General features: G+C 37.0%; 1 protein-coding gene and 1 long non-coding RNA gene across 8 annotated transcripts; one reads left to right on the top strand and one right to left on the bottom strand.

Annotated features, from left to right (window-relative positions):
- The first annotated feature begins 8,863 nt into the window (after window positions 1-8,863).
- On the top strand, window positions 8,864-17,399 carry LOC130994018 (uncharacterized). Its single transcript, XM_057919055.1, has 5 exons — window positions 8,864-12,428; window positions 12,531-12,714; window positions 12,835-12,952; window positions 13,062-13,824; window positions 17,209-17,399. Exons 1-5 carry the CDS (start codon window positions 8,864-8,866, stop codon window positions 17,397-17,399), a joined length of 4,821 nt encoding a protein of 1,606 aa, XP_057775038.1.
- Window positions 17,400-24,824: 7,425 nt separating this feature from the next.
- On the bottom strand, window positions 24,825-27,374 carry LOC130995720 (uncharacterized). 7 transcript variants are annotated; one of them, XR_009092249.1, is made up of 5 exons: window positions 26,913-27,356; window positions 25,787-26,844; window positions 25,653-25,701; window positions 25,391-25,559; window positions 24,825-25,102 (listed from the first exon to the last, which is right to left on the bottom strand). It is a non-coding gene; the product is annotated as an uncharacterized LOC130995720 (long non-coding RNA). The 7 variants fall into 7 exon arrangements; XR_009092253.1 differs by having other exon boundaries at window positions 25,653-25,884; window positions 26,096-26,844; XR_009092248.1 differs by having other exon boundaries at window positions 25,653-26,641; window positions 26,721-26,844.
- Between the last annotated feature and the right edge of the window lie 540 nt (window positions 27,375-27,914).

The raw sequence follows: 27,914 nt of genomic DNA, 5'->3' as shown, positions 1-27,914 counted from the left end.
TTTCAATGAACAATCTTAGAAACTCTATGAATATTAACCAATTTCAGCATTTAAAATAGGGTTAAGGTGCACATCCACCCCTGAACTAGACCCCCCTAGAGCGTTTAGCCCCTCATTCTCGACCTTGGTGCAAAAACCTCCCCCATAGTCTAGAATAAGGGTGCATTTAAACCCATGAAGAAAACGGTTGTTTAACGCCGTTACCTTTATTTTTTTTTTTAATTTTGAAGTGGGTCCCACCATTTTCTTGTCTGTCCTCTACCACCGACCCCTACAACAAAGCCGCCGTCTTGTGGTAGACGAACTCCAGGTGATCCAGCCCTACATCCGCCATCATCTCCGAGTAGATATCCACCACCTGCCCCCGCACCAGCCCCTACGCCCCGATCGACTTCGCTAGCTCCCCCAAAACCCTTATGATCCTCTCTGGCGGTGATCCCCTCGTCGCCACCGCCACATGCTCGAACGCCAACGACAGGAGCGCGACGCCGGCCAGGACTGCAACGTCTTCGCCGAACACCTTGTGGTTCGTCAGCTTTCTATGGCAGAGGTCGTCGTTGTCCTTGCAGGGGAGGTCGTCGTGCGTCCGCGACATCGTGTGGATCTGGAACACCATTCCGATCTGATGGATTTATTTCATGAATTTCGTTTCTGTGATTTGAGAATCTGGAGATTGTGAAATGAATGTTGATGTATGTTGTGGTGGTGTTGGAATCTGATTTCACATTTGATCTAGTATTGTTTCATTTTAAAGTTGAATTTTCGCGTCTCCGCGCTTCTTGGACGGAGAAGCTGTTGGAGCGGCAGGGGGTGGAGGAGCAGGACGAAGAATCTGTTGGGGCGGCGGGGGGTGGAGGAGCAGGACGGAGAAACTATTTGGGCGGCGGGGGATGGAGGAGCGGCGGACCTGCTTATCCCAGGTGGCGCCGCTGCCATAGAAGGCGGAGGAATGGAGGTGGTGGTGGTGGTGGTCGGAGGAGGAGGAGGAAGAGGAAAGAGACTAGAAGAGAGTAGTTGATTTGTTTAAGGTGGGACCCACTACAAAATAAATGAAAAAAATAAAATAAAAATTCAAGAAAACGGTGTTAGAAGTCTATTTTCTTCGTGGGTTAAGTTGCATATTTTTTATGTACTATAGGGGAGGTATTTGCACCAAAGTCGAGTGTGGGGGGCTAAACGCTCTAGGGAGGTCTACTTTAGGGACTAATATGCACCTTTACCCTTTAAAATATTAGGGATATTATCCACTTAATAAAATGCAAATTTATTTAATAATAAATAATGAAAACTGGTGTAAAATAATAATTCATGCGCCAATCACAAGCCTAAAATAATGCATATATATATATATATATATATATATATATATAGGGGAGGGCTAGAATAAAAACACTCTTAAGTGTATAAAATATAAATGATTTTCAGTCCTTAGATCATCAAGATCTACGGTTGATTCGTAACCCTGTTGAATGAATTCGTGGTCCTGAGTTCGAATCCCAAAGGTAACAAAAATTTATTTTTCGCAATTCGTAACCATGTTGGATGAATTCGTAACCCTGTTGGATAAAATTCGTACATTAAAAAACGTTTATATTTTATACACTTAAGAGTGTTTTTATTCTCACTACAAGAAAAGAAGGATATAACGACCAAGTTTAATGACCGAAAAAATCGGTCTTTAAAAAAGCGGTCTTAACGACCAAATATTTAATGGCAACGACCGATCTTGATTTTGTTTATTTATTTTTTATTTTTGCAACTTAACGACCGAAATAATCGGTCGTAAATTGGTGAGACGGTTTCAACGACCGAATTTCGGTCGTAGACTAAATTTAAATATTTTTAAATTATTTTTAACGACCGATTTTCGGTAGTTGGAAACCTGAATAAAATAAATAAATAAATAAAAAATCAACAACCGATTTTCGGTCGTTAATTCAAAAATCGGTCGTTGCTGAACGGTTTTACTTAGGGTTTGCTTTTCCTTTCCCCAATTTTTCCTTAGCCGATTTTTTAGTCGATTTCCGCCTCCCTCCCCACCGATTTCCCCGTCGCCGTCGATTCTCGCCGTCCGACGACCCCGGCTGCCGCCTGCTTCCCTCCCCGACGAACGGCCACCTCCACCGACCCCGACGCCGTGCCCGCTGTGCCGCTGCCGCTGCTTTTCGCCTATCGCCGGAATCGCCTCGCCCTCGCCGCCGTAGGTAAGTGGTTGTGGTGTGTGTTTGGGTTGTTGTTTATAGAATTTAAGTTGTTTATTTTGAATCCCAGCCACTGCCCTCGCCGGACTGCCCCGCTGCCTCGCCGGAAACCTCTCTCTGTCGCCGGACCGTCCTTCCCCTTACCGGAATCCTCTATTTTCGGTTAGTAATGCTAACTTATGTAATGTAGGTTATTAATTTTAATTTTGGTTAATATATTTGCATGTTATTGAATAAATTGTGAATTTATATAGGTTAGGTTTTTCATAATTATACTTTATGAATTTATGTGAAATTGTTGTAGGTTTATGTGAATTTATATGAATTTATGTGAGTTTATGTGAAATTTTGTATGATTTAAGTTGATTAGTTTAGGTTAAGCATGAGTTTATGTGGATTACTATATTGATTATGCATTATTAATTATTTATTTTTTTTATTTTTGATAGTGTAATATGGTCTTGATTAGAAAGAAAAAATCCGGTCGGGACAAAGCAAACGCTTGTAACTGTATAAACAGTATTTAACGACCGAAATTTCGGTCATAGATTAACGACCGAAAATTCGGTCGTTGGAAGCGCCGGTGGGGAAGGCCGGTTGGTCATGCCGGAATATCAACGACCGAAAATGTCGGTCGTTAGTCTGCGACCGAAAAAACGGTCGTTGAATTTCACACTTTGGTCGTATGCCGCGCGACGCTCGATGTTGCGACGCCCTTGGACGGTCGTAAATTCGGTTGTTGACCAAGTTAACGATCGAATTTCAGGTCTTAACGACCGAATTTTCGGTCGTTAACACCGCCTTTTCTTGTAGTGTCTAGCCTACCCCTATATATATATATATATATATATATATATATATATATATAGGGTTGGGCTACCGTAAAAGCATATCTTAAAATAAGAAATAAGAACAATTTTTAATGTATGAATTTTATGTAGAACATGTATGAATTCGCTGTATAAAGGTATGAATTGTGAAAAATAAATTTTTGCTACCTTTGGGATTCGAACTCAGGACCATAAATGCATCCAACAGGATTATGAATCAACCGTAGATCTTAATGATCTAAGGGCTGAAAATGATTCTTATTTTATATCTTAAGAAATGCTCTTATTTTAGTCATTTCCTATATATATATATATATATATATATATATATATATATATATATATGGTTAGGCTAAAATAAAAACTAGATTTAGGATATAAAATAAGAACCACTATAAATCATTGGATTTATAATCATCAACAGACAGATCTTGTCCCATTTAATTTACTGATATTTACGCCATATACACTATTAGGTTAGAATGGTAATTTTAGTTTTTCAATAAATATCATTTCCTTAATTATAGGAATGTGTTATACCATCACAGATACTGTGCGTATCACATTAATTCTTTATTATTCAGAATCACGCAAACAAAGAAAGAGAAAAGAAAAAAAAAACACATCTGTTCATGGAATTTCAGAATATGCTAATCATTCATATGAAGAATAAAGATATGTGATTATATTGAAGTGTGGACGATTATACATCACTGACTTTCATGCTATCATTGATACTATTGTACTGAATTTCACATATTTTAAATTCATACATGTTGACAGAAAGATTCGTATATCAATTCATAGTTTTTCGTGTATTAATACCTATAAACAAGCTTATAAATTTTGATGAACAATGAATCAGTATATATTAATCATATGCATATGTCAATATATTTTATGTGAATTGACGTATGAATCTTGTTATTCCATGTTATCTGTCATCTCAAAACCTAAGACAACATTTTCTGCTTGTATGGTGGTTTTGTCCATTTAGGATGTATTCATATTGCTTCATCATAAAATTAATATTTTCATAGTATAAATTGTGCGTTAATAAAAAATTCATATATGTATACTGTCAATTCACACTATATTCTTTATGTTGTGTAAATTTTATATCGATTCACAAAAATATCATTCATAGCATTATAATTTGCAAACAGATTGCTCGAATTTTATGAATAATACTCACATACACCAAAATTCAATTATATACATATAATCATAGCACTAAATATTTAAATGGAATGAACACTTATATTTTCTATGAATCATACAAAGTATTGCGCGAATTTTATATGAACTTCATTGTAACCGGATTTATTCAAAATTTATTATTTTTTTTTCTATTGTTAATCGCCTAATTTGAAGTAATAGAAAGTTTTAACTTCAAATCTTACACAGATCGTGATAGAAATTATATACATGAAACTGTTACAATTAATCTGTCATCATATTCACGTCATCATATTCACGTTGTTTGCAGGTTATTCATGCGAACACACTAAAATATTCGCTCCATTGTAATATTCGCATTATGATACATCAGTATACTGTGTTAGCCCAAATATTCACACATCATTGAATTATATTCATGCACTTGCTTAATGTGTTATTGACGAGCACTTACAAAAATTTGAAATGAGTTTCACTCTGCATAATAAAAAAAAAAATGCAACACCACAATGACTATTCTCCCCAAAGTTAGAACATATTCATCCCACATGCTTCTTCGTTAAAAAAATGAAAAATTCTAGCCAAGAAAAAATCGTCACCTTTTCTTGAAGTAATACTACCATCACACTCTGCCGACCCGTCAACAATGTCTTTCCCCTTGTCTTTTTTAGTGCCATTTCCTTGAGATTTACAGCTTACATAAATGGTTACCACACTAACAAGCAAAATAAAATAAAAAAAACTACAAAAAATTAATTCAAAATACAACAAGTAACCCCAAAAAATTAGCGACCACCAAGAATCAATTTTCGTTCAACCCGACACAAAAAAATCATAGTTCGTACAACCCCCTACCCAAAACAGTGCATAATACTTTCATTCTTATTTAAGAACCAAGAAACGTGAAAACCCCAAAAATTCACATGAATTACAATACCTTTCAGATGCGCCGCCTCAACTCTCCCGTCGTCCACTTTTTTTTTTGAAATATTTTTGAGGGTTTGTGAATCGTCTCAGATGGGGTAGTTTGATTTAGGTAGTATATTCATTTAATTCCACCAATAAATCATAATTTCGCAGCTTTTGTATTTGTAATTCACGCAACTAATTTTGTGATATCCAAATGCCATCAAATCTTTATTCCCAATCAAGAATGAGTTTTTTGGGGGATTCGAATTTTATTCCAATTTTGCGTATTTAAAAAGTCAACACCTCATTCCAATTGTACCCTCAATTTCAATAACGCATGCATTACTTAGCTACTTAAAATGAACGAATGGAAATCTTGTCAACATGATCTCAACCGTTAGAATAGGAACATCTAAGGTTAAGATTAGTTCTTAATTTATATACTAAGAGGAGTTTGTGGAATAACTGCACCCTATATATATATATATATATAGAGGGAGGCTAAAATAAAAATCATTTTTACACTATAAAATAAGAACATTCATCGGCCGTTAGATTTGGAAGATTGGACGATCAGATTTTTGTCCATTTTCTTGGAGATTCATGTGCGCTCATCTCCAAAGGGTTATTTTAGTACTTTTAATTTAAAGATAATCACATTCCAATAATTAAGGGATTGCATATTAATTATAGAATAGTTATCAATTCTAAATTCTTGTATTGTACCAGTTTACCGTCAAAATTTCTTAACTTCAAAATTTTTATTGGAAATCAAGTTTAGAATTTTTTTGTATTGTCATTCATGATGTTCTTTTTCGTTTACCATGTATTGTTTAGTAGAGTAGTTGTTTGTTAATTTTATTTTTTATTATTCTATACTCATTTTTGTCAAACCAGGATGAATTATACGTGTAATGTTACGAATTATTATGCTTTAAGTGGATAAATTAAATGGATCATTTTTGTTATTGTGAATGCTTTGACATGAGTCCTGATCATCTTTCAATGAACTATAATTCACACTAATGTTGGTTATAATTCGTAAATCTATTTGTTATTTTTAATCTGTGTTCTAATTCACATGATTCACGTATAGTTCGTCATGAGTATACTTTTAATTCAAACTTATTCATTATTTATTTTATTCTTGAACCAACATGAATTACTGTCTATGTTCTGCCATTCTTTTTAATCTATATTCTAATTCACATAATTCACGTATAGTTCGTCATGGGTACACTTTTAATTCAGACTTATTCATTATTTTATATTATATTTATTCCTGAACTAGCATGAATTATTGTCTTGGCATGAATTATTAAAAATATTAATTTCAGACGTATAGTTCGTAATGTTCTAATGAATTATTTGACGAATTATCCGTGTAACAACAAGTTTCAATGATAATATTTTCGTTTCCAAAAGTAATTTGTTTTAATTCCGGAAACGCGTTATTAAGAGAGAGAGAGAGAATTAAAATTCAACCAAAAACCTTGCCATCATTCATACACCATCCATAATAAAAATATTACATACAACTAACAAAGCCAAAAAAAATTATGCATTTTCACTTCTTGTATTGCTACTTTGACCATGAACAACGGATCTGCTTGCCTTTTTCCCCGGCTACAAGAGATCCATCATTGGCTGTCAAGAAATTTGATTAAATTTCATCATGATAAAGAGATCAAAATTTCAATGTGCACAAAAATGGTTAAATGAATAATCTATAACAAATATAACAATATACATTAAGATTATTCACTCAATTAAAGAGTTTCTTTTGAGTTTGAGTTTTGATCCTATCAGGATTTTGATGCCGCGATGGTCGAAACCCTAACCCTAACTTCTCCACCGCAACCTTCACGTTGCTGATTTTCCGATGGTGCTCAACGCCGGTTCGCTTGGCCCCTCGGGTGCAGGCGGGTTGAACATCCCCTCGCTCACCAACAACTTTGCTCCACGTTCGAAATTCACGACGGAAACTTCAATGACGAAGACTGCTACTCCATCAAACCCTACTCAGGCTGCTGCCATAATTGACGTTGATGTTGCCCCTGTTACGCACAACGAAGATGGAGTTACTGCTCGTAATGCTCGCGGGAAAGAAATTGTGGATGGTTCCGTTCTTGATTCTCAGAATGGGCGTTCATATGATGATATTGCTACTAACCGAGTTCCGAAGAGGCCGGACTTGCCTGCTCATCGTTTTCATGCGTTACGTCCCACCAAAGAGGGAGACCAGTTCTCCTTCAAAATCCTCAAGGATCTGCTGCGTAAAGAGATTGCTCAATTCTCTCACGCGCTGACTGGAAGGCTCCTCCTTAAAAAGGGTGAAAAACCTAAAACTGCCGTGATGGTAAAGAAGGAATTGCAAGGTCTTTGGAACATTGAAGCATCCTGGAAACTCATTCCTTTGGGCAAAGGATATTACACGATGATGTTTAATACTGCTGAAGATAAACAGAAAGCCAAAGATCAGGCTGTTTGGGAAGTGAATGGCGGACATCTGAGGATCCGAGAATGGACGAAGAACTTTGATCCTTTCAAAGAACATTCTTCTCTGGCTAACGTCTGGGTGAGAATTCATTATCTGCCAATTGAATACTGGAATGTCGAAGTTCTCACTGGTATTGCAAGATTTGTGGGACATCCGTTGCGGGTAGATGGAACTTCAGCCCAAAGAGACTTCGGACAATTTGCTCGCATTCTCATCGAGATAGATATGTCCAAACCCCTACCCAATACCATTCTTGTTGATGGTGATGAGATCTCGTTCCATGTGGAATTTACTTACGAAAATTTACCTCTTTTTTGTTCCAGATGTAAAACTACAGGACATACCATAGAGAGGTGTCGGAAAGGAAAGGCTATGATTGGTGAGTCCTCGCGGACAGATGGGAATCCGCCACCGAAAGCCACTGAGTCTAGTAAACTTTGGCAACAAGTTTCTGAGAAGAATATGCCGTTACCTCAGGCTACTGGTAATGAGGATAAGCAAGTTGAACAAACCAATGAGGACTTGCTACAACAAAGCTCAAAGCCACAAATCACACAAAGGAATGCTGGAGAACAGATCGCTGCTAACAATCCGGAGGCGACAGTTGGCACTCTAAATGCAGTTGGGCAGATTGAAAGCAGCAGAAGTTCACCCATACACAGCGGGAACCGTTTTAATATGCTGAATGATATCAGCGAGGATGGACAGGGGGTCAGAAGCCTGACTGGGCTGGATATGCTTGATGCCACTCTCAGGCCAGTGCAAGTCATTGATTCTCCGGCGGCCTCTGATGAAGATGAGCCGGTTGATGAGGAAATCATTATGGACGAGGAGGTCCCTGGTAATGCTGAATGCGGAACGGAAAAGAGGAATGCCATAGCTTTGGAAAATGCTTTGAAAGCTCAGCGTCTTGAGCAGATCCTTGCCATAGCCAAAGCTCCTATACAGGCGGAAAACCCAGCTGCCAAAAAACGTGGAAGACCCTCTAAGCAGGCGCAAGCAATTAAGGCGGCTCAACAGATCACTAGGCAGGCTCAGGAGAGTATTAAAAGCAGATTGCGACATGCCAATGATACTGGACAGAAGCCTCACAATTTCATCATTGATGATAGCCCTAAAAATAGCATTATTGCTATGGATAATGTTGCTAAGGAAAGCTGGGCTGCTGAAGTGGAACGAAGCGAGGCTTCTTCCGCTCACCTGAATAATTCTTCATGAATATTCTCTCCTGGAACATCCGCGGGATGACGGATGAATCCAAGAGGCTTCTCAAGGAACATTGTAGTTCCTTCTCTCCCATCCTTTTGGGTCTTCTTGAGCCTAAAAAGGCCTTTCATAAAGTTCAGCATTCCTTCTGGACTTCTCTTAATCTTATTCCGATTCATCAAAACTGTCGTGGACACAGATGCTCCAATATTTGGGTCCTTTCTCACCCCTCGGTGGTTTCAAATACGGTTTATTCTTCTGACCATGTGGTGGTGGTCGATTGCTTTTGGCAATCAATGAATTTCAGGGTTGCTTTCGTTCATGGTGCGAATGATCAAATTTCTCGGCGTTCGCTTTGGCAGGATCTTCTCAGATTTGTCTCGGGAAACACTGTTTTTATTGGTGACTTCAATGCCGTCAAGGGAGCTCATGAGCGCATTAGTGCGGTGGCCCCACATCGTGGCTCCTGTGTGGATTTCTGTTCGTTTATTGATGATACTCAGTTCATCGAGTCTCCGACTGATGGACTCCGTTTTACTTGGTCGGGTCGTCGTTTTTTACCTCATCATGTGGAATCGATGTTAGACAGAGCTATGTTTTCTCAAGGTTTTGCGAATTTCTGGGATTCGATTACCACCACTGCTCTTCCCCGTCTCTCTTCTGACCACTCTCCTTTGGTCATGCAATGCCGCCGTGCTACGCCTTCTGGTAAGCGGCAGTTCCGTTTTCTCAATATGTGGGTGACGCACTCCTCCTTTGGCGAGATGGTCGGCGCTTCTTGGATGAGGACTGTTGATGCACTCTGCCCTATTGTGCGTGTTATGCTGAAGCTCAAAAGACTTCGGGAGGATCTTAGGATATGGAACAGGGAGGTTTTTGGGAATGTCGACATTGCTTTGAGACAATGGCAACAACAGCTGATGGCCACGCAAAAACAAATTGCTGACACCGGTTACACAGATGATTTGTTTAATGAAGAGGTGCACCTTCAAGCAGAACTCAACGTGGCACTTTCAAGAAAAAGCAGCCTGTTACAGCAAAAAAGTCGCGCGAGTTGGCTAACGGATGGTGATAGAAACACCGCTTTCTTTCACAGGCTCACTAAGTTTAAACAGCGGAATAATTCTTTCACGAGAATGAACATTAATGGTACTGATGTTTACGATCCTGGTCTTATCGAACAACATATTGTTAGCTATTTTTCTGAGCTTTTTATGGACGACGGGGGGGTGTTAGCTGATCAGTTAGAAATTGATGCTCTTATTCAGCCGTCTATTTCTGAAAATCAGAACACCATGCTCATCCGGATTCCTGATGATGGGGAGATTGCTGCGGCGGTTTTTAGTCTGGACGCCAACAGCGCGCCAGGCCCGGATGGCTTCTCTGGCATGTTCTTCCACACGTGTTGGTCGACGATTAAAGATGATATCATTATGGCGGTTCAAAGATTCTTCACCCACTCTTATTTGCCTAGTGGTTGCAATGCTAGCACCATGATTCTCATCCCCAAAAAAGAGGTCGTTTCCACGGTGGCGGACCTTCGCCCCATTATTCTCTCAAATTTTCTCTTTAAGATTATTTCCAAGGTGCTTGCCTCAAGACTTAGTGTTCTGGCTAATTCTCATGTCGCACCTAACCAATTTGGTTTTATCAGTGGGCGAAACATCCATGATTGTATTATGCTTAGTTCGGAAGGTTTCAATTGTATGCAACGCACTAACCGGGGCATCAATATGGCATGCAAAATTGATATTAGGAATGCCTTTGATACTTTGCGATGGGGATTCATTTTCCAGGTTCTTAGAGCGAATGGTTATCATGAGAATTTTATCCATTGGATTTCTATTATTTTCAGCTCTGCTAGACTTTCCATCCTCTACAATGGTCGTCTTACTGGATATTTTGCTTGTTCCCGTGGAGTTAGACAAGGAGACCCCCTGTCTCCTATTTTATTTGGGATAGCTGAAGATGTGCTGAGCAGTTTAATTAGTAGTTGTGTTGATTCTCGGCATCTCACGCCTATGAGTTTCTCGAGGTTCTCGAATTTCCCCACCCATCTTCTTTATGCGGACGATGTCATCCTCTTTTGCCGGGCCACGATTCGCAACGCCAAGAAAATCCTTGATATTTTACAATATTATGGTTCGATTTCTGGGCAACTTTGTAGTCAGGAGAAATCCAATCTCTTTTTCTCTCGACATGTCAGCACTGACAGAAGACGTGCTATTCATAGGATTCTTGGCTTCTCCGTGGGATCTCTTCCTATGACTTATTTGGGAGTCCCTATTTTTACTGGCCGTCCTCGTGCTTCATATTTTATACAGATTTTTGATAAGATAGTACAGAAGTTTGCAAAGTGGAAAGGTCTTCAACTCTCCATGGCTGGTCGTCTTTGTCTTGTGAAGTCGGTCATCCAGAGCTCTATTGTGCATTCAATGATGGTCTACAAGTGGCCTAAATCGCTTCTTCATTCTTTGGATAGATACTGCAGAAACTTTGTATGGACTGGTAATATTAATCAGCGGGCCAGCTGTCCTGTTAGTTGGGGTCGCAGCTGCTCTCCTAAGTTAGAAGGTGGCTTGGGGATTCGTTCTTTTACGATTATGAATCAATCCTTTTTTATGAAGCTTGCTTGGAAAATGATTAAAGGCGAAGATTGGGCTCACCAAATCATGCGGTCTAGATATCTTACCACCTTCAGTTATGCCAAGGACCACATTGTTAATTCTTCTGTCTGGCTTGGTTTGAAAGATGAGGTGAATCATCTGGTAGATGATTCCTACGCCTGCGTTGATAGCGGTGATTGCACTTACTTTTGGAGGGATGATTGGCTTGGGTACAAGCTCGTTGACAAGTTGAAGATTCCTACTTACATGCATGATTTTCTTAACTTCTCTGTTCAGGATTACTTTTATGACAATACTTGGCATTTTTCTACGGCTTTTGTGAATAGTTTCCCGGAGGTGGTGGCTGATATCATTCTTGTTCCCATGAATGGCGGAAAGGATGCTCGTTTCTGGAAGCATTCGGTCAGTGGTAATGTGTCTACTGCGTTGGCCTTTGCACGCAAAGGGCATAGATTCCCGGAGGTCAATTGGGGAAAATGGATCTGGGAACCTTTCATCCCGGTGAGGCGTTCGATTCTTTGCTGGAGAGTTATTCATGGGCGTCTTCCCACTCTTGATATTCTCATTAGGCAAGGAATGGTTAGACCTAATGGGTGCGTTATCTGCTATGCTTGCGATGAATCCATTTCCCATGTTTTATGGAGTTGCTCGAAAGTTAAGCCTATTTGGAAGGAGTTCCTCTCGTGGTTTGACAAAGATATGCTTGAGGATTGTTTGGATATTCACTCTTTTTTGGTCCAGGCTTGGACGACTAAGTTTAGCTCTCAACTCCTCTCTTTCTGGAAAGCTGGTGTTATCACTATGATGTGGAAGATTTGGGATTCGAGAAATTCCATGATCTTTGATAATGAGACTTTCGACCATCGCCGGATTTTAGCCTTCGTCAAGTCTTTCTTTAAGGAAATGGATCTCACTACGAAGAATATTGGCACTATTAATAACACATGGCCGGATTATCTGATTACTCGGGCCATTGGTGTGGGCAGCCGTCCGACTCCCCCGCCACGTATGGTTGAAGTTCACTAGTGGCTGCCTACCTTTCCCTGGATCAAGGTTAACACGGATGGCTCTGCTTTAGGTGCGCCAGAGCTCATTGCTGCGGGTGGCGTTTTTAGGGACCACCATGCGGCAGTTCGAGGTTGTTTTCACATTAAAGGTGGCTCTGGTTTCGCTTTTGAAGCCGAGCTTCTTGATGTCATCACCGCTATCAATATCGCTCACGACAGGAATTGGTGTTATTTGTGGATCGAGGCTGATTCCATGTATGTTATTCATCTTCTTGATTCCAGATCAATGGATGTTCCTTGGCATTTTTTTGCTTCCTGGAGAAATACTTTGAATCTTCTGCAAAACTTCAAGTTGATCGTTTCTCACATCTATAGAGAGGGAAACCTTCCGGCGGATATCATGGCTTGCAATGACCGTGTTGAAGGTTGGTGGCCCTTTGCCATTGATAATATTAAAATTGTGGTGGCAAGTGACATGTTTACACATAGTCATGTACGAACCATACGGAAGTAGGTGTTGGGGTTTTGTGAGGCAGCCGGTTTGTCTCGGCTGGAAGGTTGGTTTGCTTTGGGATTGGAGCGTCGTTTTAACTTTTTTACAGTCATTGGGTGCGCTCAAAACTGGGGTTCAAATGGTCGGGCTCCGTTGGCAGCTCGGTGATAAGAACCTTATCTTGTCAACCTTGAGTTCTTGGGACAACATGCTTTGGTCGTTGACGCGCTGGTCCTCGCTCTTTGCGGAGCTTTTTTCTGATCTTTTGATTTGCCGCTGGATGTTGGCGCAGATGCTTTTCTATGCTGTTCTTCTGATTGTGTTTGGCTACTGTTGGAGGACTGCTGGTTTGATCACTACTTTCTATCGAGCGCATGGTGGGCGTCCGGTTTGGTCGGGAGGCAAGAGAACTTACTGTTGCGTTGAGTGCGATGATGATTTCAGCCTGGCTGCGGTCTACACTTTTGCTCAGTTTGAAGGGTTAAGCCAAAGCTTATGGCGGTGTTGCTGTTTGGTCGGGAGATGGGGTGTGTGGATGGCGGTGGAGGATGTTTCGGTTGATGGTTGCGATTGGCTTGCTGCTGGCTTGAGCTTTTCGTCGAACATCTGGCGAGCTTTCGCTGTGGCCGGGATGAAAAGGGCCTACTGCTGTGCTGCGAGAGAGGGAGTCTTTTTCTTTGCTATGATCTTCATGGGAGTTCATCAAAAGATTTGTGGTCATCATGGAGGAAGCTTTTCGTTTGTTGGGAATGTTGTGATCTGCGGGGTAAAACTGGCGACGGAGTATAACCGGCCGAGTTTCTACCTTGTTGATTGGCGCTTTGTTTCTAGTGGTTTTGGGAAGTTCACGGCGACGGTGTATAACCGGCTTTGTAAACTTCCTTTTTTCGATTGCCTTTCTGTTTGGTTTTTGCTAACGGCGACGGCGTCTAACCGGCCGTTTAGCTTTTTTGGTTTGGCTTTTGGCGACGGCGTCTCACCGGCCTTTTGCCTTTGTTCTTTCTTTCTGGTGGGGGAGAGAGCCGAGATTGTTTGGGGACGATGGTTAGGCCGGAGTTCCGGAAACTTTCCCTTCCGCTCTTTTCCCTTTTCGGCTGTTTCCGTTCTTAGACGGGTACTCTTTTTCCTTTTTACGGTTTTTCCTTTTGGGTTTTCCGTAAAAAGGTTTTAATGAGGCTCGGCCCTTAGTTTGCTTCTTGTGCCTTCAAGGGTTTTAGGTTTTTTCTTTTCTTTTTAATAAAATCTCTATTTAATAAAAATTATTCACTCAATTAACACAGTAACAGAACACAACATTTCAGCTTATAATTCATACAGATTCATCATAATGGAACATAAATTTAGAGTATTTGTGTACGAATTATCAGACATATGTAATGATTCTTCATTATGAATTAATGTCTTTTATTACAGAAATTTAGAATATTTGTGTACGAATTATCAGACATTGATTCATTATATGAGCTTAATAAATCATACAACCTACCAATTCATTGTATAAGCTTAATAAATCATACAATCTCATACAATACAACAACATAGTTCCTACATACACTCAACAAGGATGAAAACGACAAATCTTAAAGTAAAAAAATTAAAACCATAAGATATATATACTGAATCGTGCGCAATGAGAAATTTAACCTCAAAACTTTTCAAAAATAGTTCGGGTTTTACCGAATAATTAGTTCCCCCAGCCAAATATTTTAGATTTGCTTAACTATTTTGAAATCCAAAAAAATAAATTCATTTCGTAAACAACATTATTCATCTACGAATCGTCAACACACAATTCTTGTTGCTCTACCGATCAAATATACTTCATAGTTTGATGTAAAATCGAAAAACTATTCAGAAAAAAAAAATCGAAAACTCACCATTCTTGCTCCCTTTAGTTCTCGCCATGACCTTCAAATGTTTAATGAAATCACAAAATTCAAACGAGTTCCATGCCCCTGCATCGTTTTCCTAACAATAGATCGAAAGAGTATTTTGGTCTCTAGAAATTCTACCTACACCAACCGTCACAATCGAATAATATGAAAAGGTTACCCAAACCCTACTAAATGTGTGCTGCGAATAATTAGTAAATTAGGTGGAATTTCTTGTCAAAGTAATGATTATCGAATTAAATTTCAAAGCTATAGAATTTGAAAAGATTTGTTCTAGAATTATCTCCTTATTTGCTTTGCAGCGTTTTATCATTCTGAAAGTCAAAGATATAGTTTTATTTTCCAAAAAAACTGTGCAATATTTTTGGAAATATGATCATTAATGTGGAAAGAGATTAAAATTCAATACCTAATTTACCCTGGAACGATACATACTAATGAATTATAGGGAGTTAGCTCCGAATGTAACCGCTATCTTCAGATGTAATCTTAGCCGTCCAAAATATGATATAGATGGTTGTGATTTGTTCTTATATTATAGTCTAAGGGGAGTTTTTTGAATAGCCCTTCCCTATATATATATATAGGGAAGGGCTACCATGCAAACACTTCTTAAAATAAAAATAAAAACATTTTTCAATGTACGAATTCTATGTAGAAAACGTATGATTCATCCAAGGGTTACGAATTGTGAAAAATAAATTTTTGCTACCGTTGGGATTTGAACTCAGGAACACGAATTCATCCAACAGGGTTACGAATCAATCGTAGATCTTGATGATCTAAGGGATACAAATTCAATAGACCATATATTTTGTATATGTGGCGCACCAAGATTGTGACACGTGACAAGGAGCTTCCAAAGCATTCCAAGGCAAAATCCGTGCAGGGGATAATCGAAATATAATTTTTGAATATTAAAAAAAATATTAATTTTCTTTTGAGATTTTCTGTAAAAACATGTTTTCCATGCATAATGTTTCACAGAAACATGCATAACTTTACACACAAAAATGAATTAAATTGTACAAAAAAATGCATTGCATTTTTTGACAAATCTGATTTTTTTGCCGTCGCCCCCACCCACCCTCCCTCACTTCCCCGAGTCAATTTTTTAATATAATTTTTTAATTTTATTTTTTTTTTGTCAAAAGTTAATATTGATGAACCCTGCAACAGAATAATGCATATTGAACCATGCATATTATGTCAATATACCATAGATGTTGCAGGGTTCATTGACACGAGATGCATGGTTCAGTTTTATAATATGCATTGTTCTGTTGTGCAATATGCAGGGTTCATTGACACAATATGCATGGTATTTCTAGCCACCCCACCCCCGGTCATTTTTTCTTTTTTTGCATAACTTTGTACACAACATAACACTGTATATTGCACAACGGAGCAACTCGTCAGAGATAAAGAGAAAGCAACTCGTTGGAGAGAGAGAAAGATAGCAGTTTAACAGCGCAATGGAATATTAAGGATTCAGCAGCGGAGCAACTAGGATTCAAGAAAATGTCATATTTTAGTACATACAAGATATAATGAATGGGGGTAATTCTGCCCACAATACTAAAAATTAACTATAATTTATTCAAATTGTTTAGAAGATAATTACTCTCTACGTCCCAATTTTTAGTATTAATTTGAGAGTGACATTGGTTTTAATAAAGTGTTTGAGTGTGTTGTGAGTGGAATAAGAGTCTCACCTTTTATGTGATTGTTAAAATAATTAAAGTAGAGTAAGGTTCCACCTACTTTTACTAAAAATAAAAATAAATATTAAAATATAGAACGATCAAAAAAGAAAAATTAGATACTAAAAACTGGCACGAAGGAAATATTAATTTTCCTTGTCCCCAAATAATATTTTGGCACCGTTAATACATCATATCTACATAATAATCATATTAATGAAGAATGGGGAAAAAGTGCAATAATAGTCCACTAAAGTTAAATGACTTAGCAAAACCTTTGCAACGACATATGAAAAAAGGGCCAACTATGTTTTAATTTTTTTTAATTGTTTTTTAATCTGGGCCGTTTATCGGGACAATTTGGGCCACCTTAGTCAAGTTATGACCTATTTGGACTCCTCTCCGAATACTTTTCATTTATTAAAAATATAAAAGACCATTTTTTTTGTCAAATATTTAACCAACCAAAAATTTGGCTCTCTCTTTTTTGCCACGGTTAAGTATTAAATTCCTCAGTCGTTAGTGTTTCTATCACCTACAGGATCCTATAATAAAGGTCAGAACTGTTTACTATCTCAACGTGGCAAAATCGGACCAAATACCTTCCATATTTTAACAGGAGTTACCACCTTTTGAAATCCTTTTTTTTTAATTATGGTAGGTCACAACTCATCGGAGTCGACTAAAGGTGACTGCCTTGTTCCAGAGAAGCGGCGACTCAGCGACATCGAACCAGAGAGAAAGAGGTGGTCGGAAACGATCGTCTACCCATCAGGTTTCCGAAAGAGAGTCGTCGAAGCTATTCGTTGCGAAAACCACGAGAACAAGGAGAGGGGATTCTCTAGTTTGTGATCAGAGTTTCTGATTTGGTGAGAGAAGAGAGAGCAGAGGCAACAGATCAGGCATGCCTCGGCGGAGACTCAGAGGCTAGGGCTAGGGAACTCGATTTGGTTGTTTCGCCTAAATTGAGGAAGGTGAATCGAGAGAGTAGAATAGATTGAGAGAGGATATCGAACGTGGAGTGGCTCCTCAGCTAGGCACGACTCGCCGAAAAAGGAACCACCGCGACAACGCAGACAGAATCAGACGGAACAAAGAGTTGCTGTCGTGTTTGATTTTGGGAAAGAGATGACCGAATTTTTCTTCCACTGGGACCCACCTTAATATATATATATATATACTCCCTCCGTCCCGCGAGTCTTGACACGTTTGGGTTCGGCACGGGAATTAAGGAGTTGTAGATTAGTGTTTTAAGTGTGTAATTAATAAAGTATAAAATTGATAAAGTAGGAGAGAGAAGGTAATAAAAGTGATAAAGTAGGAGAGAGAATATAATAAAAGTGATAAAGTAGGAGAGAGAATGTAATAATTATTGCCAAAAAAGGAAACGTGTCAAGATTCGTGGGACGGCCCAAAAAGGAAAACGAGTCAAGACTCGCGGGACGGAGGGAGTATATATATAGGGACGCGCTCCAGTGAGACATATAATACTAATGAACAAGACACATATCTAATTAACAAGATGTATATGCTGATGAAAAATAAAATTTTAAAAATTGGTAATGAATAAGACATATATACTACTCCCTTCATCCGCCAAAAGTGGGGACTTTAGCTGGGCACGACATTTAATAAAATTGGTGATAATTTTGATGTAGTAGATAAATGGTCCCACCACTTTATGAGATATGTGGTTGCAATTCAATTTGGGGTGAGTTTTTTTTGTAAATAAAGAGTGTTTGCAAGGACAAAAGATTAAAGTGGATGGTGGGACCATTTCTTTAAAAGAAAAGTGGTACACTCTTTTCGGACGCCCGATATAATAATTGTGCTCCACTTTTCGCAGACGCAGGGAGTAATGAACAAGACAATATATGCTGATGAATAACAAAATTTAAAATATTCTGCTCCCTCTAAGATTCGAACCCTGCGAAAAAAAAATCTCACTCCAAATACAATATCAGCCACAGGATTGATAAAATAAACGCACCAGATCATGTCCTAGATCTCACTAAAATTAGGGGGTCTCATTGAAGCGGCCCCCTATATATATATATATATATATATATATATATATATATATATAGGGGATGACTAAAATTAAAACACTTCTTAAAATAAAAAATATAAATAATTTTCAGCCCTTAGATCATCAAGATCTACGATTGATTCGTAACCCTGTTGGATGAATTCGTGGTCCTGAGTTCGAATCCCAAAGGTAGCAAATTTTTTTTTTTCAAAATTCATAACCCTGTTGGATGAATTCATACGTGTTTTACATAAAATTCGTACATTGAAAAATATTTTTATTTTTATTTTAAGAAAGTGTTTTCACGGTAGCCCTTCCTTATATAGGGGAGGGCTACGGTATAAACAGTTCTTAACATATAAACTACGAACTAGTTAAAATGTATGAATTATATATAGAACACATATGAATTCGTTGTGTAAATGTATGAATTACGAAAAATAAATTTTTTGCTGCTTATGATATTCGAACTCGGTACCATTAATTCATCCAACAAAGTGATGAATCAACCGTAGATCTTGAAGATTTAAGGGTTGAAAATAGTTTCTATTTTATATTATAAAATGTGTTTATATATATATATATATATAGAGGGGCTATGGTAAAAACAACTCTTAAAATAAAAAATATAAACCAGCAAAAATATATGAATTTTATGTAGAATACGTATGAATTCGCTGTATAAAGGCATGAATTGCAAAAACTAAATTTTTTGTTACATATGGGATTCAAACTCAAAACCATGAATTCATCCAACAAGGTGATGAATCAATCATAGATCTTGATGATCTGGAGGCTGAAAATGGTTCCTATTTTATACAATAAAAAGTGTTTTTATTATAGTCCTCCCCTATATATATATATATATATATATATATATATATATATACACACACACTATAGGCCGAGGTTCAATGAAGAAGGCCTAAATGTAAGAAAGAAGAGAGAAGCAATCTCATCCGCTGATCTTATCTAATCTAACGGACATGATTTATTCACGTCATGTTCAACGGATTTTTTCGTTGAACATATGGGGGGTCGAAACCCAGAACTCCCAAAAATATTGTATATAATGTTCAACGAAAAAATCCGTTGAACATGGCGTGAATAAATCATGTATGTTAGATTAGATAAGATCAACGGATGAGATTATTTCTCTCTTCTTTCTTACATTTAGGCCATTTTCATTGAACCTAACCCATATATATATATATATATATATATATATATATATAGGATTTCAAACGGTGTTAACCCCCGTTAAAACGCGATGGGATATTTGGTCTGAATTTGTCACGTTGAGATAGTAACCAGCTTTGATCCTGATTATATGGTCCTATAGACAATAGGGATGCTAATCACAGGGGAATTTGCACTTAAATAATTTACATTGGGTTAATTATAATTTTTTCCCCGATTTTTTTTATAGTTTTTTTTAACTATTTAAATTTTTACAAAAAAAAAATTATACTTAATTTTTAAAAATATTTTCAAATTTATCACTAGACTAAATTTCTGGCATTAGTGACATGACTTGGTGGAAGCTTACGTGTGTATTCTCTTTCAAAATAATTGATCTTTGTTAGTATTTTTTTCGGCAGGCCAAGTTGAAAATTTAATCTAGGAATAGATTTGAAGATATTTTTTAAAGGTTTGATTAGATTTGAAAATATTACTCCCTCCGTCTCATAAAGCATGACACAGTTCTTTTTGGCACGGGAATTAAAAAATTGGTATTTTGTGTGTTAAGTGTGATAGGTGAAAAAGTGAAAAGGTGAATAAAAGATAATTTTTTTGTCATTTTTAGAAACAGGTCATACTTCGTGGGACAAATCAAAAAGAAAATTGTGTCATGTTTCGTGGAACAGAGGGAGTATGAAAGATGGAGATATAAATTATAATTAACCAATTTACATATGGATAATATAAACTTGAGAATATGCACTCGTATAGTTATATTCGGGTGGTACTTTTGACACTAATATTATAATTTGTGGCAAAAGTATCAAATTATTTAGAACAAAAAAAATACCCCCTCCATCCCACGAATCTTGACAATTTTGGCACGAGAATTAAGGAATTGTAGATTAGTGTTTTAATTGTGTCGTTAATAAAGTATAAAAGTGATAAAGTAAGAGAGAGAAGGTGATAAAAGTGATAAAGTATGAGAGATAAAATAATAAAAAGTGATAAAGTAGGAGAGAGAAGTTACCTTATTTGGAAATATGTCAAGATTCGTGGAACGACCCAAAAAGGAAAACGTGTCAAGATTCGTGGGACGGATGGAGTACTAAGTAATTTAATACTTTTGGCACTAATATTATCATTTGTGTCAAAAGTATCAAATTACTTAGAACAAATGAGAATATTAGTGCCAAAAGTACCAAATCACTTGACTTTTTATTTTTATTTTTTTTTTTGTTGGTACTTTTGGTACTAATATTCTCATTTGTTCAAAGTAATTTGGTGCTTTTGACACAAATTATAACATTAGTGTCAAAAGTACCAAATTACTTAGTATTTTTTTTCTTTTGTTTTCTGTTGATATTTTTGGCACAAATTATAACATAAATGTCAAAAGTACCACTCAAATCCGATATAGTCCGCTCAAATTAAGGGCAATACAGTCCAAAATTATAAAAAATGACCAAAATTTATGTTTTTAAGATAGATGGTCAAATATGAAAATTTTAAATTTTGAATGGTTTTTGTATAGAAAAAAACAATTAAAAAAAAGATAGATGGTCAAATATTGAGTTCTATTGTTTAATATGGTTATCTCAAAAGTTGGCTCTATAAATATTAGGGGTAATTGCCTGTAAATTCCTAATGTTTACACGAAATTGGTTTTTGCACCTTTTTTTATTTTTCAACTTTTAAATACCTAACCTTTAGTTTTTGTCAGAAATTTATCCGGCGACCGGTTTTCCCCAAATTTTAAATGACGTGGCATCGGAAAATGACACCGTGGCGCCGGAATGTGCATAGTAGGATGCCGGAAATTGAAAACAAAACGACGCCGTTTTCATTAAGTAGAAATGGCGTCGTTTAGTGACATTTTAAACATTCAGATTTCAATTCTCAATCTCATTTCTTCGATTTGGGTCGATTTTCTAGGGTACATCGACGAATTCAGAGAAATGAGTGCGAATCAGTAGGGAATCGTGGAAGATTCGAAGCCCATTTCACATCCTTAAAAATTCGACCGATTAGATTGTGTTTTCATCGTCCTTGCTATGTTGTCTTCACAGTCCAGTGAAAATTCGAAATTGAATGAAGGGGTTCCTGTTTGTGGGCATAAAATCCCAGCCAAAATCGATACATCTCAAACTGAAAAGAATCCTCATAGGCATTTCTGCAGATGTTCTCAGAAAATGGTTGGTTTCTTTGAAGTATCTTCTGTTTGGTTTGGATTTCATACTTTTTTTGAGATTGAAGAATTCAAGCTCATGATGAAGGATCAAGAGATTGAAAGTAGGAAAATAGAATGGAAAGTTCAGATGATATACTTCATTTTAGGCATAGTACTTGGTTTGTTTGCAAACAATATGTTGTGTAAACTGCCATAGCTTATAAGATTGAACATGTAATGGCCAAAGTGCAAGTTGTACTCATGCTTTTTTTGATGGAATGAAATGAGCTTGACTTTAATTCTAAATTACTGAACATACATTGTATGAACAAAAGCACTGGCAACTTGCATTAACAATCTCCCAAAATAAAGTTTTACATCATTTGTGTAGAACACTGTTTGCATCATTACAAAATGCCTAACATATAGTTCAAAAGATAGATAGATAAACATGTTTGTCAGTCAATACAAAAGTAAAGTTCATGGTTGAGTGACAGTTGATGGGATTGAGGATTTGCTCCTTGTTTAGATCACTCTAACATTTCTTGAATCTGGGGCACTTAGGTATTGATTTCTTGTCCTCTCACTGATATAAATACCAGCCCGTGATCTTGCAAAGTTCCTCTCTTTGAAGAAAACATCATTTCCTCCACCTCTTCCAGAGCATCTGCCAGCTCTTCCACCCCCTCTTCCAGTGCTTTTCCCAGCTCTTCCAGCCCCTCTTCCAGTAGTAGTTGTAGAAGTGCTTGGAGTGGTAGCTGTAGATGTGATTGGAGTGCCTTCTTCTCTCACCTTAGGAGGTCTGCCAATCTTGTTCTATATTATACATACCTATAGATAGTTTTGAAATAGTAATACAATCAAGAATAATTTGAATTTAAAAGATATTTACCTTAGGAGCAGGAGGTTTTTCAAGGAACAGATTTTGGCAATTTATCTTGTTATGGCCTGCATCCCCACATCTCCTACATGTCATGATCATCTCCTCTCTTGACAGTTGAGCTGGATTCCTACCTTCCCTCTCGTTTGCTGATCTGATTCTCTTTTTCTTGGGCCTCCCAGGCATTCTCCTTACTTCTGGAGGTTTTACCTTAAATCCAATTACCTCAAGCCGCATGCTTTCACCTCTTATGGGCACCAGACCACTTTCATAAGCCTTCAAAAACCTAGACACTGTAATAATCATCATGTACCATCTCCACTGGGTCCATTCTCATCCAATGTAGTGCACTGACAGCATGGATGCATGGGATTCCAGTTAGGTCCCATTCTCTACAGGTGCAACTATTGGTATTGACATCTACCACAAATCTGTACACAAAAAATTCCAATATTTAATAAATTCACAAATTGCAAGGAGTAGTTCATGAAGCCTTCATAATACCTGTCTTCGAAGTGAAAAACTTCAAACTTATTATCAAGTGAAGGCTTGGTAGTACAATCAGAAATCTTCTGTCTATACTTCTCTAGCTTTTTCCTTATGTTTGGACATATAGTGTCTGTTACCTTCAACATTTGATCCCTCTTTTTGACTTGTCTCACCATGAGGTTGCTCCTGATCTCTTCAAGCATGTGTATGACATGCTTCCCTCTTGCATTTAGAATATACCCATTAAAAGTCTCTGAGATGTTGTTATCTATCATGTTTGACTTCACAGTAGTGGAGATGAATGCTTTACAGAAGCTGTTTGTATTAGACACAAAGTCTTCAAATGCATCAATGCTTTCTCTTTTCATCTCCAGTAGATGAGTGTTATACTTCTCCACATATGTACTCCTACAAGCCTTTAGAAATATGTTCTTCAACGTGGTACCTTTGTGGTACTTCTTCCAGTTCATGTAGATGTGTCTAGAAAAATTCCTATGTTCTGCATTGGGAGCTATCTCCTTCACAGCCTTCTCCAAACCCTTTACACATTGCAAAGACAAGAAATTAGTATAAATAACAATAAATAAAATCTGTAAAATCAATAAAACTGGTACTTACCTTTTGTTGGTCAGATATGAATGTATAATTTGAACCATCTCCCACCTCCAAGTCATGAAGCATAAGCTTCATGAACCAGCTCCAATACTCCTCGTTTTCAACTTCACATACAGCCCATGCAATTGGGAACATTTGCTCATTCCCATCTTTTGCAATGGCACACAACAATACCCCCCCCCAGAAAAGTTTTCAAGTGATACCCATCAAGTCCAATAATGGGTCTACAAGATGCCTTAAACCCCTTTAAAAGTGAACTAAACCCCACATATAACCATTTGAAAATATGGCCATCTCCCAACATCAATTCAAACATGCCCTCCCTATCACTTATCCTAAGTTCTGCACAGTATCTCGTAATCAAGCCATAAAGGTGCTCAACACTTCCCCTCAACAGTTCCTTAGCAATGGATCTAGCCTTATATAACTTGTCCCTAAGTATATCATATTCACTACGTCAAAAACGCGCATACATAACGGATTTTATCCGTTATCTATGCGGAAAAACTTGCGTTAAGTATAGTGGTGTTATGTATGTGGCGCGCATACATAACGGATATTTATACGTTATCTATACTATTATACATAACGGTTGTCCATAAATAAATAACGCCTGATAATCCGTTATCTATAAGTCTTATACATAACGTTTCTGATCGTTATGAAAGTTTATTTTTCTCCGTTGTCTATGTAGTTATACATAACGGTTGTTTTCAAATACATTACACTCTTGTTTGTGTGATCTTTGAAAGTTTTAATAACATCAAATTGTTGTTTAGATAACCTTTTTTTTACGTTATGTATGTTATTATACATAACGGTTAGTCGTTATGTATATTTTTTTATATTTCGTTATTTATGCTACAATTTATAATTTATTTGCAATTAAAATTAATTCTAAAACAAACAAAATAATAAAATCATCTATAAATCATGTCATATACCATTCAAAATATTCATACAATCACCATCCATATAGAATTAACAGAAACACATGTTCTATCAGTCGTATGTCAAAAAAAAAACAAAAACAAAATTGCTATCTTGATGTAATATCACCCACTCTAGTAGCAGCTCGAACAGCAGCAACATTTGCAGTTGTCATTTTATCATCTTCCTCTTTGTTAAACTGAAAAACAAGATAGGGGTTCCTCTTGATGTAATATAACACCTTATCACTTTTTCCTTTCCTGCAATAATGGGATGCATTAGACTGGGAAACTAGATGATCAAATTCTAAGATTTCTTCTCTGTCTGAGATAGAAGGTAAAAGTACAAAACTAATTACATCAATGCGTAAAAGTACAAAACTAATTACATCAATGCATTTCACAGAGCACTTGAAAATTGTTCGAATTACTGACAATAGCCATTTATATATAACAGGTTTTCATTAAATACACCTTCAAACCATAACGAGAGAAATATCCAACATGTAAAGAATCATGTCGGGATGCTGAAAAATCTTAATTACTTACCCAGATATAGAGCTTTTTCCCTGTTCAGTTTTTGAAAATATGCAGTTCCCATTGCCAATATCAACCAAAACTTTTCTTTCAACTCTGGAACTCACTGCAACATGCACCAAGCTTTAAGAATACAAACATAGGATTACTTTTTTCCCTTCTCCAAATTCTTGACACCACTCTATAAACAGACATGGAAAAGAGAAAAAACTCAAACTATTCAGTAACGAGAAAAGTAGAAGCTCAATACTTAAACTGAGAATTAAAAACAAACCTTTGAATCATTGGCATAACCTCCGCTTTTACATGTAGCAGTCTGTCTTCTGCATATTATATAGATAAAAACTAAAAACCCTTAATTAAAACAGGGATAACGGAAAAATACTTCACTTAACAACTGACACTTACATGGAATCATCTTCGGAATCTCGGATCACAAATAGTAAAAGAAAAGGTAAAAAAGGCATGAGAGAAACACCATATATAAATGTGAATTCTGGATCAATCTAAGCATGCATATAATTAAATAAATTAGCAGAAGCATAAATGTGGATAATGTGCAAACTAGCACTCATATTAGAATAAACTAAAAGGAATTCAGGGCAAAAGGAATTTAGCAAGTTAAACCTCAAAGTCTTTAACAAAAGACCTCATGTTTTAGCTACGAATTATTAAAGACTAATTCTCAATAAAAAAAAGTTACGCATGTCTATCCACCTGTATCTCTCACATGAAACTTCAATCTCAATCTGCAACCAGAAAACAGAGCATAATTTTATCATCCACAAAAAATAATTTCAAGCTAATATACCAATTTCAGCTACACCCAAAGTTTCAACCCAGAAAGCTATCAGAAGCATCTATGACAATGAAGGCTCAAAATAGAATACAGTGGATTCTTGGCTTCCTACTGATTTGATTTTGATGTTTATCCTGTTTTCTTCATAGTAGTTTAGAATATGATAGTAAATTTTGCAAAAGGCATTAAGGCAATGGAAAAATCTGTCACATTTGGTAATACATCTCATTTTTCATCTGTGAGAAATCTTTATTCCATCTGTAAAATAGCAATCCAAAGATTCAGAGCAAAACTTCGCATATAGCAGTTCAGAGATTATCATCAATAAGAATCACGCCAATCACTGCCAGAAACATAAACTAACAGAAGTTGCCAACTTGTATCTAGATCCTAATCAATAAAACACAAATTTCAATTAAAAAAAATCTCAACTCTCTACAACTGCTCGCCCAACGTCATGGTCCCTGAGAATAACGAGAAACCATGTTGTAGAGAGAGAAAGAAGGTTGTATAGAGAGAGAGGGAGAGAGAGAGAAGATTGACCTACGCAGAGTCTTGAGACAACCAAATCGGGATAGAGATTGAAGAGCGGCACCGCCACAGAACCTCCCATCTATGCTTCTCTGCGTCGGTGATGTGGACTCTCAAACGGCTACCAGTTTCGTGCCTGCAAATTCGAAAATTAATTACTTAGGTTACAATGTAGGAAAGCGAGCACCAATTATAAACCCTTACTTGACGGAGAGTTGCGGGATGGGAATATCCGCGCCGTAGATGTTGTTCTTCTGCTTGAGCTGCAGGAGGTCGACGAGGCCGCCATTGGAGGACTCCTGGATGAAAATCAAGTGGTAGCCATTATTGATTTTTCTCGGAACAACAGAAGCTCCGGTTGAAGCTAAAATGAAGAGTGACAACAACAATTCGTCGCCCTTAGACGAGCCGAAGTCAGAGCGTCGTGCTGAATCTGGAGAGAAGGATGAGTCTTAAGACGACAGGAACAGAGTCGAACTAAAGCTAGGGCTGGAGCTGGGGGCGCAGCGAAATGGCGGAAGGCGCAGCGGACTGGCATTTGGGGGAGGACGAGAGAGTAAGTTAGGGTTTTGGTGCGTTGGGCGCCGCTGGGATTTGGGAGGAAGACGAGAGAGAGAGAGAGTTTACAGTTTGAGTGAATTAGATTGGGTTATTATTTAAAATTAAAAAGTTATAAAAATGCAAAAAAGTTAGTAAAAAGAAAATGATGGTTATATATATCAGTTTACAAAAAAATATTTATCTATGTTAAATTTAATTTATTTTTTAATAGTTTAGATTTATTGAAATTAGCAAAAAAAATATTAAATGTATAATATTAGGAATAGTTTGTATTTTCTTTTTTAATATTTATAATTATAATATCATTTACTTTTCAGTATAATATTTTTTAATTTTTATTTTCTTATTTCAACTAATAATATTAGAATTTTTTTCTCTACACACACTAATATATATAAGTAATTTCAAATGAGAGTTTTCTATTTCACAAAGTCAAGATCTAGGAATAACTTGGGATTTTACAAATCAACAATTTATTTATTATTCTTTATTATATAGTTTTGAAAAAATTAATAAAAAGAAAATGAAAAAAATGATGTTTATACATAACATTGATAGGCGCTATATATAACGGTAGAAACTACCATTATAAAAAAACGCTCATACATAATGTTTGGCTTAACGGTTCAATGATATCGTTATGTA

This window comes from Salvia miltiorrhiza, chromosome 7 (genome assembly GCF_028751815.1).
Source record: "Salvia miltiorrhiza cultivar Shanhuang (shh) chromosome 7, IMPLAD_Smil_shh, whole genome shotgun sequence".
NCBI lineage: Eukaryota > Viridiplantae > Streptophyta > Magnoliopsida > Lamiales > Lamiaceae > Salvia > Salvia miltiorrhiza.
The sequence above is the reverse complement of the archived record's forward strand: the minus strand, read 5'-3'. Positions and strand labels throughout refer to the sequence as shown.

Coding starts and splice junctions, on each gene's coding strand:
- LOC130994018 (XM_057919055.1), top strand. CDS start 8,864: ATGACGGATGAATCCAAGAGGCTTCTCAAGGAACATTGTAGTTCCTTC. Junction 12,715..12,834: donor TGGATCGAGGCTGATTCCAT/GTATGTTATTCA, acceptor TCACATCTATAG/AGAGGGAAACCTTCCGGCGG. Junction 13,825..17,208: donor GACGGTGTATAACCGGCTTT/GTAAACTTCCTT, acceptor TAATTATGGTAG/GTCACAACTCATCGGAGTCG.